Source organism: Dasypus novemcinctus, chromosome 11 (genome assembly GCF_030445035.2).
Source record: "Dasypus novemcinctus isolate mDasNov1 chromosome 11, mDasNov1.1.hap2, whole genome shotgun sequence".
Classification (NCBI taxonomy): domain Eukaryota; kingdom Metazoa; phylum Chordata; class Mammalia; order Cingulata; family Dasypodidae; genus Dasypus; species Dasypus novemcinctus.
The window spans coordinates 85,265,874-85,283,291 of NC_080683.1; the positions used below are offsets into that span (position 1 = coordinate 85,265,874).

At 39.5% G+C, this 17,418-nt stretch overlaps 1 protein-coding gene across 3 annotated transcripts in view; it reads right to left on the reverse strand.

The window, feature by feature from the left end:
• Positions 1–13,956: 13,956 nt before the first annotated feature.
• PPIL6 (peptidylprolyl isomerase like 6) overlaps positions 13,957–17,418 on the reverse strand; it is a 41,615-nt gene continuing 38,153 nt past the window's right edge. For all 3 annotated transcript variants that reach the window (XM_004468399.3, XM_012529001.4, XM_012529003.4), the window contains one exon: positions 13,957–17,277. In XM_004468399.3, the coding sequence (XP_004468456.1) occupies positions 17,166–17,277 (112 nt within the window). In that variant the 3' untranslated portion in view covers positions 13,957–17,165. The remainder of the gene's footprint in view (positions 17,278–17,418) is intronic.

Here is a 17,418-nt window from a genome sequence, read left to right on the forward strand (position 1 = left end):
ACAAAAACAGAGCTTGCCCTTTGAAAACCTGAAATTCCCTAAATATTTCATCAATTAGAAGGTATATAAAATGAACAGTCTATCCAATTAATAAGGCATCAATCACATTAACTCATGGTGACCCCATATACTTGCATTAATTCAAGATATATCTCACAAAGCATTAAATATTCAAGGTGATTTATGAAGAAATTCAGGCATGTTGCCAGGCAAAATATCATTATACAACCAGTAATTCACAATGCTTCTTTGCTATTAGGGACATTTCTCTAGGTTACAATTTTCCCTCAAAGAATTTGTATTTTCTAATTGCCCTCAGAAATTAGTACATTGATTAAGCCTTTTTAAAATTTTTAATTTATAATTAATATTAATCTACCAAGCATAGTATAGTTTATAACCCAGAGAACACCTCCCACATGGAAAAGCCCAGAATCTTATTTGCTTCTAACTTATAAATGGATTATGGGTACTATAATAAAGAGGGTCACTGAACAGTAGACAAGGGGAGACTTTTGTACCTAAACGGTTTTTACTCTGAGTTGACCACACTAGGAGCAATTTTGAGACAATCCTGTATGTCATTCATTATCTTATATATTTAAACTTCAAAAAGCTCCAGGTATCACACAAGTCTTTTAGAAGAAATTTGCAGTATTTGAGGCCCCCTTTCTAAGTTGGGAGGTTTTGTCAACATGAACTGCAGAGTATTGTGCGCATACAGGTAGAGAAACCTGGTTCCCACTGGTCATCTGAAAACACAGAGCTAGGTGTGACAGGAATGATCACAGATGCACAACATGAAAATACCATAAACCAAAGTAGATGATTGTTAGATAAATATTCTTGTCATTGCAGGTAAGTGTGCAAGAGATGGTGAGGTGATGAAGCAGATAGTGTCTTAGAGATGTACTTAGTCCTCCATCCTTCACATATTCTGATCTTATGCTAAAGAAATACAGAGTTGACTGCTGGGAAGTGAAGATAGGCACCTCTCAAAAGAGGACTCTTGCTGCAACTCTGATCCTATGCAATCTGCTTGGAGCTGTTGCTGCCCAATTAACCATATACTGCAGAGATGTGCAGCAACAACACTAAAGGTGGATTCCACTCTCCGTGTTGAAAACTACAGTCAGAGGCTACAAAGTAGATAAACCTTAAAATCATTATGCTGAGAGAAATAAGCCAGATGCACAACTATACATATTGTATGATTCCACTTGCATGAAACATCTGGAATAAGAAAATTCATTGAAACAAAAAGTGTATTGGAAGTTAGCAGGAGTTGGGTGGAGGAAGAAATGGAAGAGTCATTGTTTAATAGGTGTAGAGTTTCTATTTGGGGTGATGAAAAATTTTGATACTGCAGAATGGTGATGGTATCTCAACATTGTGAATGTAATCAAGTCCACTGAATTTAACACTTAAAAATGGTAAAAGCATTTTTTATACATACACACACAAACTTAACAGTGAGAGGCGACTGAAGCCAGGGTCATGGAGTTTCTGACTGTAAGCCACCTTTTCTTTTTCTGTGAGCCTTTTCTGCCTCTGTTTCTTCCTCATTAGGATATATTGCCCCAGGGACCCAGACAGGATCAATTCAGAAAGGTGGGTCCATCCAGAAAAGTCCATTTTGTGTTTAGGTGGTCCCCCAGACACTGGGTTGAGTGTGCACACCTCTTGCCCAAAGTTCTGCTGCAGTCTCTCTCTCTCTCATTTCCCCCTGGGGGCCCGCAGCTGCTTTTGTTCTGCCCGGTTGTCTGTGGACTTGGGGCATGTGCCTGGACATATGTGGGGTTCCTCCTCGCTGTTGTGAGCAGCTCTGTAGTCTGCCTCTGTGGCAGGAGGGACCTGGACTGGCCAACCATCCCCCCCTCCCGTTCATCTCCCAAATTGCGTGGGACCAAGTGAGGGGGAGGTGTCCAGACGGGCAGGTCCAGGATGGAAATCTCCTGATCTTAGGATCATTCATCTTTTCCTTCTGTTCAGCGTTTGTGGAGTCCTCCAATCTCTATCATCTTCCAGAGTTCTAAGCAAGTGGGATTTGTCCCTTTATTAGTTGATTCTAAGGGGATATTTTTCCAGGGGATGTCTTATGTCATCATGTTGATGATATCACTACCCATCATATAATTTTAATTGTGCACATATACCCTAATAAAATAACATGAGCATGATTGCTTTTGGGAGGTCTCTATGACATTCGTGTCACAAATATCAAAAGAGATGACTACATAAGCATTTTACCTTTCTTGCCTAAAGTTTAAAACATTTTGTTCCTCCCAACATCAAATCAGTGGGGTCCTTCATGACTGTGGATATTTGTTCCATTGACTTTATACTATTTGGGCATTTACTCAGATGTAAATAAGAAACTGAAGTAAGCAAGAAATGGACAATTTTCGACTGATCCATCCTATGGCGGCAGCCTTTTTTCTTTCAAAGTCTCATTGGACTTTCAAACATTGAAACATCTGCTCTTCTCCCAGAACATTTCTCACACCATTTTGACCATCTGATGCCCAGACCCAGTGATGGCATGAGAGCCAACTCTTATTTTTAACTTTGTTTTTAAGGTTAAAAACGTAAACAGAAGTTCTGTTTTCTCCCCATATCCCAGTGGATTTTCGTGTTTACAGCCAAGGTTGGACATTCCCTTCTGCGGAAGCCGTTCTTTTACAGTTTGTCATCTGGATGTTCAATTCTAGTTCTCAGATTTTCCTTAGTCCTCAAAAGGGGACATTTCACTCTCTTGATTTGACTTGAGAAGTGGCTGCTTATTTTATTTTACTTGGCCTCTCTATATGATCAGAGGACTTCTCCAAAGTCATTCTTACCATTTCAGAGAAATGGCTTAATTTTTAGTTCCTGAAGGATCAGGATTCTGTTTGTCCTCAGCACTATTGACATTTGGGGCGGGGTAATTCTTGTGGGGGAGGGGGCAGGGCTATGCTGTGCTTGACAGAATGTTTAGCATCATCTCTGGCCTGTACCTACTATATGCCAGAAGCACCCCACCCCTCAGTTGTGGCAATCAAAAATATCCCCAGACATTGCTAAAGTCCCCTGCGGGTTAAGACTGCTCCTAATTGAGAGCCACTGTCATAGAGACTTGGGTTTGCAAGGTCAGCCAGTGCTCATCATTTCCCCTAAGAGACTTTGCCACAATTAAGTTATGCTGCCTCAGATCCGATTGGTTGTTAGACCCACCTTCCTAACTAATCATTTCATTCCTCGAAAGCAACATGACTGAGTGCTTCCACTAGTGTAAGTGGCACCATAGGTTTTCTCTATTATTAAAAAAGAAATAAAAACAAATTGCTTTGACCTTCGGCCAACACCTTTCCCAAAACGATGAGTACTCCGGACAAAAGCCTGCCTTCTAGTTGTAGGTGTAGCTAGTATATAGTGGTCCCTTAGGAACCAGAAGTTTGGCTCTGCTACTTACAGCAAGAAACAGAAACCCTCCTGAACTAGCTAACGTTAAAGGGGGATTCACTGTAAGACTAGGGCAATAAATCTTATATTGTGCAGGTGGGCATCCAAGCACGTGGGTGAGGGGAAGAAGCTTGGCCCTCCAAAGGAGGAATCCCTGGCATGTGGACCTGGTTTGCTGGGGCACTGTTTTAGGCCCCAAGCCCTCATGACCTTGCCATCTCTAGTCCCCACAGTTAACCACCTTAATTGCCTAGTATTCCAGTGACAGTTCTGGGAAGAGAGAACCTGATTGACTTACAAAGCCTTCCCATCTGCCTCCTACCCTCCTCTCTCCTCTGATCACATCCCACTACCTTTTTACATCTACACTAGAGCTCTTTGAACTTTCAATTCACCTAACTGCTCTTAATTTTGTTTTGTCCTCCAGACCACACATGTGATTTCTTCTGTCTAGAACACGCTTAGCCCCTCCTGGAAGCTGGCCAACTCCTCCTCCCCCTTCAGAAGTCCCCTCAGATGTCCCTCCCTCTGGAAAGTTATCCTTAACTTCCCAACCTCCCCGCCCCCGCCCCACCAAAGACTCCGAGGAGGTGTTGCTGCTCTGTGTCCGCAGGTACTCTGGACTTGCCCATGTCAAAAGCATACACCACATTACATTGCAATTTTGTGTCTTACTCGGTTGTGAACTGAGAATGTGGACAGTGCTCACCTCTAATCACAATGCCCTGCTCTTGGAGATACTTAATAATAATGGGGGGAGGGAGGGGTTAATAAAGGAGTAACCCCTCTTGACATAGAGGTGCAATGGACACAACCAATCCAATGTCCACATAGAAGAGGTGGCATTGGATTGGGAAAAGTGGACATGGTGGCTGATGGGTATGGGGAAAGGCAGGAAGAGATGAGAGGTGGAGGCGTCTTTGGGACATGGAGCTGCCCTGGATGGTGCTTCAGAGGCAATCACCGGACATTGTAAATCCTCACAGGGCCCACTGGATGGAATGGAGGAGAGTATGGGCCATGATGTGGACCATTGACTATGAGGTGCAGAGGTGACCAAAGATGTACTTACCAAATCCAATGGATGTGTCATGATGATGGGAACGAGTGTTGCTGGGGGGGGGGGGGGGGAGAGGTGGGGTGGGGGCGTGGGGTTGAATGGGACCTCACATATATATTTTTAATGTAATATTATTACAAAATCAATTTAAAAAAATGTAAAAAATAAAAAAATAAAAAAATAAAAATAAAGGAGTAATCAGTTCACTTCAGTCAGTTGTTCATCCTGTCCAAAAAGCTGTGGTTAGGAGGGCAGGAAGGTAGCGGGTACAGCTAGTTGTCTGGACACAGCCCCTCTTCAGCTGTGGTCAGGGAAGATTGATTTAGAAAGAGGTGAGGATTGGTATCTGTAATACAGCTTAAAGATAGGTCTTAAACTTCTTTTATATTTAAAACAGTTTCAACAAAATGAGAGAAGGATCATAACAAAGAGATCAATAGTATGAGCTAAAACTGTATGTTCAGAATCTATTGCTCTGTGATCAGGACTGATGATGAAATACTAGAGATACCCTCCTCAGGAAACTTCCTTCTTTGACTGCAGATATTCCTGTAGTAACTGTCCAGGGTGTTAGGTGGGGAGCACTTCACTTTAGAGCAGTTGTTCTCCACTTAGGCTGCACTTTTTTTTTTTTCAGGCTGCACTTTGGAAACAAGCTGGAGAGTTTTGAAAACCACTGCTGCCCAGGTACTGACTGAATTGGTCTGTGCTAAGTTTTGGGTGGCAGGATTTTTAAAAGCTCCCCTGGTGATTCTTTTGCTGCCTGGGTTGAAAGCAATTAATTTACTCTTGTTTTCAAAGTGTGGTCCATGAACCAGAATCATTCATATCACCTGGAAATGTATTAGACATGTGAAAACCTCAGACCCCACTACAGAGTCAGAATCAATATTTTTTAATGATCCCCAGAAGATACGCTATTAAAGTTTGAAAAAAATTTTTTTATACTTTAACCTGTTGGAACTATTCTAACCCCCCTGAAATTGCATCAGTTCTTAATACTGAATCATCTATAAATTACATTAAGCCAGACCTATTTTTTTGTTTACAAATGCATGTCAACGTTAAGGTATAAACAACCCAGAACCCTTGCTGAGTTGGTTTTAGAGGCATGCACATGATTTTTTTTTTTGTTTTTGGATCTTCACCCTTTTTTAATTAAAACAAAGATTATATATTAATAAAGCATAAAATTCATCCAAAGTGTACAATCAATGGTATTTGGTATAATCACAGAATTGGGCATTCATCACATCAATCACTATTAAAGAATTTTCATTGTTTCAATAATAATAAACAAAAAACAGACCAACAGTAAAAGCTCTACCCCATAACAATCACCTCTCAATCTCTCTCTGCTTCCCCTGCTGTACATAGTTGCTATTCTGCTTCCATCTTTCTAATTTATTTGTACTTTTATTTTGTACACATAGCGTCAATGTGTAGTACTTTTGTCTAGTTTCTCCCACTTAGTATATTTTCATTTTTTACTATTAATGGAAGGTTATTGATACACTACTGTGATGGTTAGGCTACTGTGTCAACTCGGCCAGGTAATTATGCCCAGTTGTTTGGTCAAGCAAGCACTAGGCTAACTGTAATACAAGGACATTTATGAATTTTAGTCACCATTGACTTTACTGCAGTGGTAAATCATAGATGGCTGATTACAGTTACATCAATCAGGGAGGTTGCCATCAGCAAAGTGTGATGCTTTATCCAGTCAGTTGAATGCCTTAAAAAGGGAAGTAATTTCAGCATTGAGTGAGAATTTCCCTGCCTGTCTTTGAACAGCCAATGTCTCCCAGAACTCATCAAGAACCTTAATTGGAGAAGTGGATTTGGCTCAACTGATAGAGCGTCTGCTTACCACATGGGAGGTCCAGGGTTCAAACCCAGAGCCTCCTGACCTGTGTGGTGAGCTGGCCTACGCACAGTGCTGATGTGTGTAAGGAGTGCTGTGCCACACAAGGGTGTCCCCCACATAGGGGAGCCCCATGCACAAGGAGTACACCCCGAAGGGAGAGCCCCACACAGAAAAGTACAGCCTGCCCAGGAATGGTGTCATACACACAGAGAGCTGAATCAGCAAAATGACGCAACAAAAAGAGACACAGATTCCCAGTGCTGCTGACAAGAATGCAAGCAGACACAGAAGAACACACAGCAAATGGACACAGAGAGCAGATAACTGGGGGGGGGGGGGGGGGGGGGGGATGGGGAGAGGAGAGAAATAAATAAAAAATAAATCTTAAAAAAAAAAGAACCTTTATTGGACTTTCATCGGAGCCCCTGGTTGCAGCCTGCTTGCAGAACCTGGACTTGTGCATCCCCACGGTCATATGAGAGGCTCTTATAAAATCGCATACTATTGACAGATATCTCTTGTTAATTCTGTTTCCCTAGAGAACCCTGACTAATACAGCTACTATACACTACTGTCCAAGTTTTGCTTTGGTTGTATTTTTGCCTGACAGTAACATCTTGTAACATTAACATATATTTGTTCCATTTCAAAGAAAAACAGTCTTTTATGTCCAATATTACCTATACTCATATTTCACATGAAGTTTTGCCATGCTGTACAGTCCCATGTGACATTTTTTAGCTTTCTGTCTAGTAATATACATGACCTTAGACTTTCCCTTTCAACCACAGTCATACCCATATATATTAGCACTGCCAGTTACAAACACCATGATGTGCCTTCACCATTTCATTTCCAAAGACTTCCAAACAAGACTTTTACCAGTTCTGCACAAATTAACCCTAAACTTTCCATTTTCTAACCTCGTTCTATTTTCTGTGACCTATATTCTAGCTATTAACTCCATGAGATTATACCATATATTTAGCTTATAATAGTGCAATCAAAGAGGATTTTTCCTTTTGTGTCTGGTTTGCTTCACTCAATTAATGAACTCCAGGTTCATCCATGTTGCCATGTGCTTCACAACTTCATTTCTTCTTATAGCTGCATAATATTCCATTGTACGCATGCAACACGATTTGTTTATCCATTCATTGGTTGATGTTCACCTGGGTTGTTTCCAACTTGCGGCAATTGTGAGTAACTCTGCTATGAACATTGGTGTGCAGATGTCTGTTTCTGTCTCTGCTCTCAGTTCTTCTGGGTATATACCTAGTAGTGGTATTGCAGGGTCATGTGGCAAATCTATATTCAACTTCCTTAGTAATTGACAAACAGTCCTGCACAGTGGTTATACCATTCTACCTTCCCACCAGTACTGAATAAGAGTTCCTATCTCTCCACATCCTCTCCAACACTTGTAGTTTTCCATCTTTTTAATAGTGGCTTTTCTAATAAGTGTGAAATGATATCTCAGCTTTGATTTGCATTTTCCTAATCACTAGTGTTATTGAACATTCTTGCATGTGTTTTTTTCACCATATATATTTCTTGTTTGGACAAATGTCTGTTCAAGTCTTTTGCCCATTTTTTAATTGGGTCATTTCTCTTTTTATTGTTGAGTTGTAGCATCTCTTTATATGTCATGGATATTAAGCCTTTATCAAATATGTGAATTCCAAACATTTTCTCCCATTCGGTCGGCTGCCTTTTCACCCTTTTGACAAATACTTTGAGGTGCAAAAGTATATAACTTTTATATTGAGACTTGTTTTGTGACCCAAAATGTATTCTATCCTGGAGAAAGATCTATGAGCACTTGAGAAGAATGTATAACCCACTGATTTGGGATGCAATGTTCTGTATATGTTAGTTCTAGCTTGTTTATCATATTGTTCAGGTTCTCTGTTTCCTTGTTGATCTTCTGACTAGTTTTTCTATCTAATGATGAGTGGCATGTTGAAGTCTCCAGCTATTATTGTAGGGATCTATTTCTTCCTCACATTTGCCAGAGTTTGCCTCATGTATTTTGAGGCACCCTGGTTAAGTACATAGATATTTATGACTGTTACTTCTTGGTGAAGTGTCCTTTTTATTAATATATAATGGCCTCTGCATCTCTTATAACACATCTAAAGTCTGTTTGGTCTGATACTAGTATAGCTACTCCTGCTCTTTTTTGATTACTGTTTGCTTAGAATATCTTTTTCCAACCTTTCACTTTCAGCTGATTTGTATCCCTGGATCTAAGGTGAGTCTCTTGAAGACAGCATATGGATGGCTTATGTTTGTTTTTTTAAATTCTGTCAGTCTATATTTTTCGATTGGGGAGTTTAATCCATTCACATTCAATGATATTACTGTAAATGCATTATTTACTTCCACCATTTTATTTTTGGTTTTCATCTCTCTTTTTACTCTTTTAGTTATCTTTTATGACAGTCTTCTCTTTTACACTCTCTTCCAAGCCTTTCTCTCATGTCTTTTTCTTTCAGATTGTAAGGCTCCCTTTAATGCTTCCTGCAAAACCAGATTCTCTTTTATGAATTCTCTTAGTTTCTGTTTGTTTGTGACTATTTTAAACTCACCTTCGTATTTGAAGAACAGTTATTCTGAAAAAAGAATTCTTGGCTGGCAATTTTTCTCTTTCATTATCCTAATTATATCATTCCACTGTCTTTTCACCTCCATGGTTTACGATGAGAAATCTTCATTAAGTCTTACTGGGTGTCCTTCTATGTGATGGTTTATGTCTCCCTTGCTGCTCTTAGACTTTCTCTTTCTCGCTGGCATTTGACATTCTGAGTAGTATATGTCTTGGAGTAGGTCTATTTGAATTTATTCTGATTGGGGTATGCTGTGCTTCTTGGACATATAAATTCATTTCTTTCAGAGAATTGGGAAATATTCAGCCATTATTTCCTCAAGTCCTTGTTCTGCCCTTTTTCCCTTCTCTTCTCCTTCTGGACCTCCCATGACTCACATGTTCTTTGTGTTATTACTAACTCTCTGAGCCCCGCTCAGTTTTTTCCTTTCTTTTTTTCTCTGTTCTCTCTCTTCAATTTCTGCATCACTTATTCTTTCTTCTATCAATTCAAGTCTGCTGTTATTTGACTCTAATGTGTTTTTTTTATCTCATCTGTTGTATCTTTCATTCCCATAACCTCTGCTATTTTTCTATTCATGCTTTCAAATTCTTCTTTGTTCTTGCCCTGTGTCCTCTTGATATCCTTTATCTCTTCAGTCATGTTGTCTTTCAACTTGTTGATTTGATTTAGGAGATTTATATGAATCTTGTTGATTATTTGTCTCAAATCCTGTATCTCCTCTGTGGCTTTGATATATTCCTTTGCTTAGGCCATATCTTCCTTTCTTTTATTATGGCTTGTAATTTTTTGCTGATGTCTGGGCATCTGATTATAATGGTGAGTTTACTCTGATGTTCAATTTCTCTCTCGTATAGGGATTTAGTGGCAGAAATATCTGTGTTACTGCTGTTCTTTGATTCTTGGTTCAACCTGTTCTAGCTCTTTTTTTTTTTTTTTTTTAAGATTTACTTATTTCTCCCCCCTCCCTCCATGTCTGCTTTCTGTGTCCATTCACTGTGTGTTCTGTGTCTGTTTGTATTCTCATTGGGTGGCTGTAGGAACCGATCCTGGGACTTTCTGGAGTGGGAGAGAGGCATTCCTTCTCTTGTGCCACATCAGCTCCTTGTCTGCCACATCTCTTATTGACTCTCCTCTGTGTCTCTTTTTGTTGTCATCTTGCTGCATCAGATTTCCGTGTGGGCCAGCACTCCTGCATGGGGAAGCACTCCATGCAGGCCAGCACTTTGCATGGCTCAGTTCGCCACACAGATCAGCTTACCTTCACCGGGAGGCCCTGGGTTTTGAACCCTGGACCTCCTATATGGTAGACAGGAGCCAAATTTTTTGAGCCACATCCACTTACCTGTTCTAGCTCTTTAAGATTATCCTTGTTTAGTTGCTCAAATCTGGACCATGGACCCAGTAATGGGTTTCAGACTTGCTTCCAAGGGCCTTGGGAAGAAGACTATAAAGGCCAGAAATGCCTCTCTTATTTACTTTTAATTTCCTCGCATGTCTGCCAGCAGGTGGCACTCTTCAACAGCCCACGCGGTTCAAACCCTGGTCAGAACATGTTCACTGCAACACCAACCACAACAGCATGATCCTGGACAAATTGCAATACTAGGGCATTCTGTGGACTTTAATCATCAATGAGTTGATTGTATAGATAGCTAATTACATCTACAATCAACTAAGGAAACAGCTGTCAGCAATGAGTGACATATCATCTAATCAGTTGAAGGCCTTAAAAGGGGAAGTGATTTCAGCATTGCGAGAGAGAATTACCATCTCTACTTCAGACAGACAGCGTCTCCTGGGAACTCATCAGGACCTTCATCAGAGCCCCTGGTTTGCAACCTGCCCTGCAGAATTTAGACTTGTGCATCCCCACAGTCACACGAGAGAATTTTATATACTCTCATACTATTTACAGACATCCTGTTGGTTCTGTTTCTCCAAAGTACCCTAATACAGCTTGGTACTGGGAATGGGGTGGTGAGAACCCTGGTGAGAACTAATACAATAATCCTCAAACTCAAGCTAAATTACTTATATCCCAAGCAGCTTTCCATTCTCCTGCATTAGGTACTGCCCAGGCATCCGTTGTGCTCCTCCCTTCCTGGCCTTGGAATGCTGACACATCCAGATGACCACACTGGTTATTAAAATATTCCACTGCTTCTGTACTGATTGGTAAAGAGCACTTCCTTAAGCATCCCATCTGTCCCTGTATGTCCTCTGAGGACCCCAAATTGCCACACTGCCACTGTCCAGCAGCCAGAGAGCTCACACCAACCCAGCCAGCAACTCCAGGAAGGCCCTGCACCAGGACACTGGTCACCATCCCTTCTGATTGGTAAGTGTTTGCATTTCTCCCCCACTGCCTTGATGAAATCAAAGTATCTCATTTCATCATTTTTCTTCATTCCTGTGTTTCTGTTGGTCATACTTTGTTTTACTACACTTTTTCCTTTCCTTCCACATACCTGCATGTCACAATTCTTTTATTCATATATCTATGAATAATATATCCTAGTAGTTCTTAAAGTGTGGTTCCCAGGGCACAGGTATAGCTCAGTGTTTGAGCACTTGCTTCCCATGTACCAGGCCCCAGGTTCAATCCCTGGTACTTCCAAAAAAAATAATAAAGTATGGTCCCCAGACCAGCAGTAGCAGCAGCATCTGGAAACTTGTTAAAAATGCATAATCTCAGGCCCTATCCTAGACCTACTATATCAGAAACTCTGGGGTAGAGCCCAGCAATCTGTGGTTTCACAGTCCCTCCAGGTTTTTCTTTTGCATATTGAAGTAAAATAACCTATGGCCTATCACAAATTAACATTTACAAAGCCCTTATCAAATCCCAAACTCTGAGATTTATGTTGTATACATTAACACTGAGTTTGTATTTTATGCAATGAATAACATTTACTTGATATGATTTGCCAGTTTAAGTTGTGATTCTACCTTGAGAAGGACAGGGGATAGTATGACCAGTCCTGCAGTTTAAAAATGAGTTTCCATGAGGGAGAGAATAGCATTACCTGTGGTAGACACTAATTTTAATTTTGAAGATATACCTTTGGACTAGTGCATTCAATTGAAAATTAATAGCTAATACTGAGTATAGTACATTCTTGATGTTTCTTGAAATGATGATGATGTTAATTTTTCTGTCATCAGGAATTGCTTGGCTGGTTTTTGTGAGTTGACATTTCAGAAGGAAACACATTTTTATTGAATATCTGCTAAGTGCCAAGCATCATTAGAAATGTCATCATATATTATCTGAATTAATCCAAAATACTCAAAAAGATAGATGTATCCCATTTTTACTAATGAAGAAATTGAAGCCCCAAAGTAAATAGTTGTATTATTACTCATTTTGTAAATTTATTCTGAGAAAATTTAAAGTTTTAGAGACAGAAGAGAACTTATTTATTTCTATCTGTTCTTTTTTAATGTAATATTTAATGTAACATTTTTTGTGATCTATGTATCTTTTTAAAAAAAGACAAAAATAAAGTGTAAAAAAATAAATAAAATAAAAGTGCTAGTGGAAAATAAAATAAAAAATGGTTAGATAACACCCTCCCTCATGAACATAGGCTAGTATAAGAACCAGCATATGTATGTTACTATATCAAGAATTAGGGCAAAGTACAGTCATATAACTACTATTTTGTATATGTATAAGTCATCAGAATGCCTCTCATATTTGTAGATTGAGAAAAATCTAAAGTTTCTCCTATTTAATTAAATCAAAGTCCTTCATTTAGAGTAAAATTCATCCTATATTTGGAATTAATTGGGGCAAGCTTTTGAATCCTTTGTAACAATCAGTTTCTCCAAATTACAAAGTTCAACATACAGATCATACCATTGCAGAAACACCATTGTGTGTACCTCTAAATGGTGATAAGAACCCTTGCCTATACAGATTTGTGGTTAAAGTTTCTACACAGTCAGAAAGTGGAAGTGAGAACAAAGGGACCATGAACTTGTCATCTTTCAGAAGACTGGCCGAGTTCTACCTTTACAGTGTTAGTAGACTGACAAATAAAAGGGACTCAATTACACCCAGGCAAATATCCCAATGCTTTCACTGTATCAGTTAAAATGCTTAATGCCATAATATACAGTCCTGTCACCAGTAAGAATTATTCTGCTGCTTATTATTACATGTCCAACACTTGTAATTTTGTTTTAACCAGGATACCTGCAAAGCATCACTTTCATACATCCCATGCGTCACTGGTTGATGAGAGTCCTGGTAGCAAGTCCAGCTCGCCTTTCTTGAGATGTCACCATTGTGACAGGAAGAACCTGGCTAATGGCCTAGCGTGAGGATCTAAGGCTTCGTACAAATAGCCTGAAGTTCTCAGGCTGCTCAGATCCCTAAGAATATAGGAGGAGGAATGGTCCCCCAAACCTGCTGTTCATCGGGGTTGCTGGTGAGCTTTAAAAAGTACAAGATCCTGGGCAACTCCTTGAGGGTTTTATGTCAGTAACTCTAGAACACACATTCTTTTTTTTTTTCAATTTATTGTGGCAATATACATATACACAACACAAAAATTCCCATTTAACCACTTATATGTGTACAATTCAGTGATCAATTACATTCACTATATTGTGCCATCACCACCATCCATCACCAAAACTTTTTCAATACCTCAAACAGAAATTTTGTACCCATTAAGCAATAATTCCACTGCTTCCCTTCAACCTGACCCCCTGCCTGTCCCTGGTAACCTCTAATGTACTTTCTGTCTGTATAAATTTGCTTATTCTCAGTATTTCACCTAAGTAGAATCTTACAATATTTGTTTGTGGTTTCTTCCACTTAGCATAGTGTTTTCAAGACTCCACCATGTTGTAGCATATTTCAAAATGTCAATCCTTTTTAATACCAAATAGTGTTCCATTGTATATACATACACCATGTTTTATTTATCCCTTCATTGGTGGATGGAGACTTGGGTTGCTTTTACTTTTTGGATCATGCAGAATGCACTTACGTTATGTTGCCTCTGGGTGGGTTGAGAATGTGACCCAGGGCAGTAGGTTTTCTCCTCATCTACCTTGGAACTTAGTATAAAAGCATATGCCGGGGAGCGGATGTGGCTCAAGTGATTGAGCACCTGCTTCCCACATGGGAGGTCCTGAATTCAATCCCCACCCGGGTAACAAAAAAAAAAAAAAGCATATGCCAGTTGTCAGGAGTTAGGGGTGGTGGAGGATAGAGGTTAGTGTGACCATAAAAGGGTAGCGATGAGGGAAATGCAAATCAAAACTACAATGAGATACATTTCATACCTGTCAGAATGGCCACTATTAAAAAGACAGAGAACTACAAGTGTTGGAGAGGATGTGGAGACATAGGAACACTTCTTCACTGTTGGTGGGAATGGAGAATGGTACAGCCACTGTGGAGGACTGTTTGGCAGTTCCTAAGGAAGATGAATATAGATTTGTCATGTGACCTGGCAATACCACTGCTGGGTATATACCAGAAGAACTAAGAGCAGTGACACATCTGCACACCAATGTTCATAGCAGCATTTATCATGATTGCCAAAAGTTGGAAACAATTGATGAATGGATAAACAAACTATGGTGTATTCATGCAATGGAATATTATGCCACTGTAAGAAGAAATGAAGTCTTGAATCATGACAACATGAATGAATCTGGAGGACACTGAGTGAAGCAAGCCATACAAAGAAGGACAACTATTGTATGATTGTGCTATTATGAATTAATTATATTGTGTAATCTCATGGAGGTAATAACTTGAATATGGGTCACCAGAAAATAGAGTTTAGAGAATGGAAAGCTGAGGGTTAACCTGGGCAGAATTGGTAAAAAAGGATGTTAATCTTTCTTTGGAAATGAACAGAAAAGGTAAAAGCCCAATGTAATGTTTGTAACTAGCAGTACTATTATGTGGTTTAAAGAGAAAGTCTAAGGATATGTATATTACTAAAAGGAAAGATTTAAAAATGTAACGTGGAACTGTATAGCACAGTAGAACCACATGTGAAATATGAATATGAGTAAAATTGCATATCTGACCATTTTTCATTGAAGCTGAACAAATGTATGTTAATACTACAAAATGTTAATATAAAACCAAAAAAACCTTTATGCTAAGTGAAAGAAACCAGACACAAAGTACTACATATTGTATTATTCCATTTACATAAAACGTAAATATAAATAAATTTATAAAGATGAAATTAGATTAGTGGTTATGTAGGGCTGGGGTAGGAATGCTAAGGGGTGTGAAGCTTTTCTTTTTGGAGTAATGAAATTGTTCTAAAATGTTTTGTGGTGATGAATGTACAATATTGTGATTATACTAAAGCCATTGATTATACACTTTGGATAGACTGTATGGTATATGAGTATATCTCAACAAAACAGCTTAACAAATATTGTGCAAAAATAGCCAGAAATTGTGACTATGTACAGCAGGAGAAACAGAGATTGAAAGATTTTCTTGTTTGTTTTTTGTTTATTATTTTTGAAATAATGAAAACGCTCTAATAATGATTGAAGTGATGAATGCCTATGTGATTATACAAAATACCAGTGATTGTACACTTTGGTTGAATCATATGCTTTATTAATATGTATCCATAAAATTGATTTGTTAAAAAATTTTAAAAGGGAAAAAACGTATATGCCAATTGTCAGGAGTTAGGAGTGGTGGAGGTTGGAGGTTGGAGAGGCCATATAGGGGTAGTATGAGGGAGGCTCTATGGGGCTGGAATGGTGCCGTATTGTGATGGTGGTGTTGGTTACACTGATCTACAAGTGAAAAAATGTCAGTTTCTTGGATTTAATATTGTACTATAGTTATGTGAGATGTAACCATTGGGGAAACTGGGTGAAGAGCACATGGGTTTGCTCTGGATTATTTTTGCAACTTTCTACGAATCAGTCATTATTTCAATGACAAGCCCCACATCATTTAGAGGCCAGTCTCCATAAGGCTGGCTAAAAAGGGGTCATTCTTGGAAGACCAACCTCTTTGTGCTTAGGGCAGGCAAAGCAATGGTTCTGGGCAGAGCAGAAGCCCAAAGATGGTGTGGTGTGGTGGTAGCAGCCAACTGACCAATAAAAAAGTCAAGCACTTCGTGACTACAAAAAGGGGGCCAGAACCAGTTCCTTCTGTCTTGCAGTGATTTCCAAATGACCAGGGCCCAACTGGCTAAATAAGAACCACTAGGGAGAGAACTAAATGAACACACAGAATCCCTGGACCCACGCCCAGAGACTTGGATTCAGGAGGTAAGGGGCTGGGTCTCGCAATCTGTGCTTAAAAGCCTCCCCAGGTAACATGGCTTTGGGAACCTCAGATTAAGCAGCAGCTAATAAAGCTGAATTTCCAGTAACATCACAGGAGGCAACCACCAAGCCCTTGATTTTCATTGGTTGTATGGCTCAGAGAGACGAGCAGTACATTCATTCATATTAAAACATCCAAAATGTATATCCTTTCCCCAATGCTGTGTATAAACAATGAAATACTAATGAAGTACAATTTTCCACTTCATCTTATTTGCTTACTTACCAAATTCCTCACAGTAGCATTGTAGTTACAAATGACAAGATAATTCTCTTATGTTGAACATTTTAGGATTCAAAGAGCTATAGGTACCCTTCTGAGACGTTAAGGATGTTTTGTGGTACAAGTAACAAAATACTCGACCTATGGAAACATAAAAAAATAGGGGCCTATTTTTCTCACAAACTAAGAAGTCTGGAAGTAGATGGTTGCTGGTTTTGGCTCCACAGCTCAAGCAGTCAGGGCTGCCATCTCTGCAGTTCTCCTGGCATGTTCCTCATGGCCAGGAGGTGACAGCTGCCACTCCAGCCTCTCTGCACTGAAGGCGTGATGAAGGGGAAAGCGGCAGGGCCACCAGCAGTCTACCCTGCCTCACTGGCCAGAATGGTAGCCATGGCCACTCCTGGCGTCGAAAAGGGCTGGGAAAACTGAGTATTTTGCTTTTACAGTCTCCACTGTAGAGGGAGGAAAGGAAAATGAGGATAGACTGCGTGTTGGGTGAGTCAACCTACGGTGTTTGCCACAGCTTTCGAGTTAAATTTTACCAAGCATTGTTTAATTAAATCTAGAAACAGCTGTTCAGCTACATGGTAATGAATTAGAGTAAAAAAAACATCGATATGAAAATCAGGCATAAAGATCTCCACTGTCAATAATGAAACAATTCCTAATTGGTCTTTCATTCTCTGTTGGAACTAATTCCAGTTGTTTAAGAACCTCTGTTCCTTCAATCAGTTGCCTACATGGGAAAAAATGGAAAATTTAATCAGTCATTAATGCTAACATTTAGCTTATATTCTTCTGTTGAGTCCCACCCAGCCATATAATTAAGGCTATTTCCTACAAGCTAAATCAACATCAGTCATAAATATCCTGAATT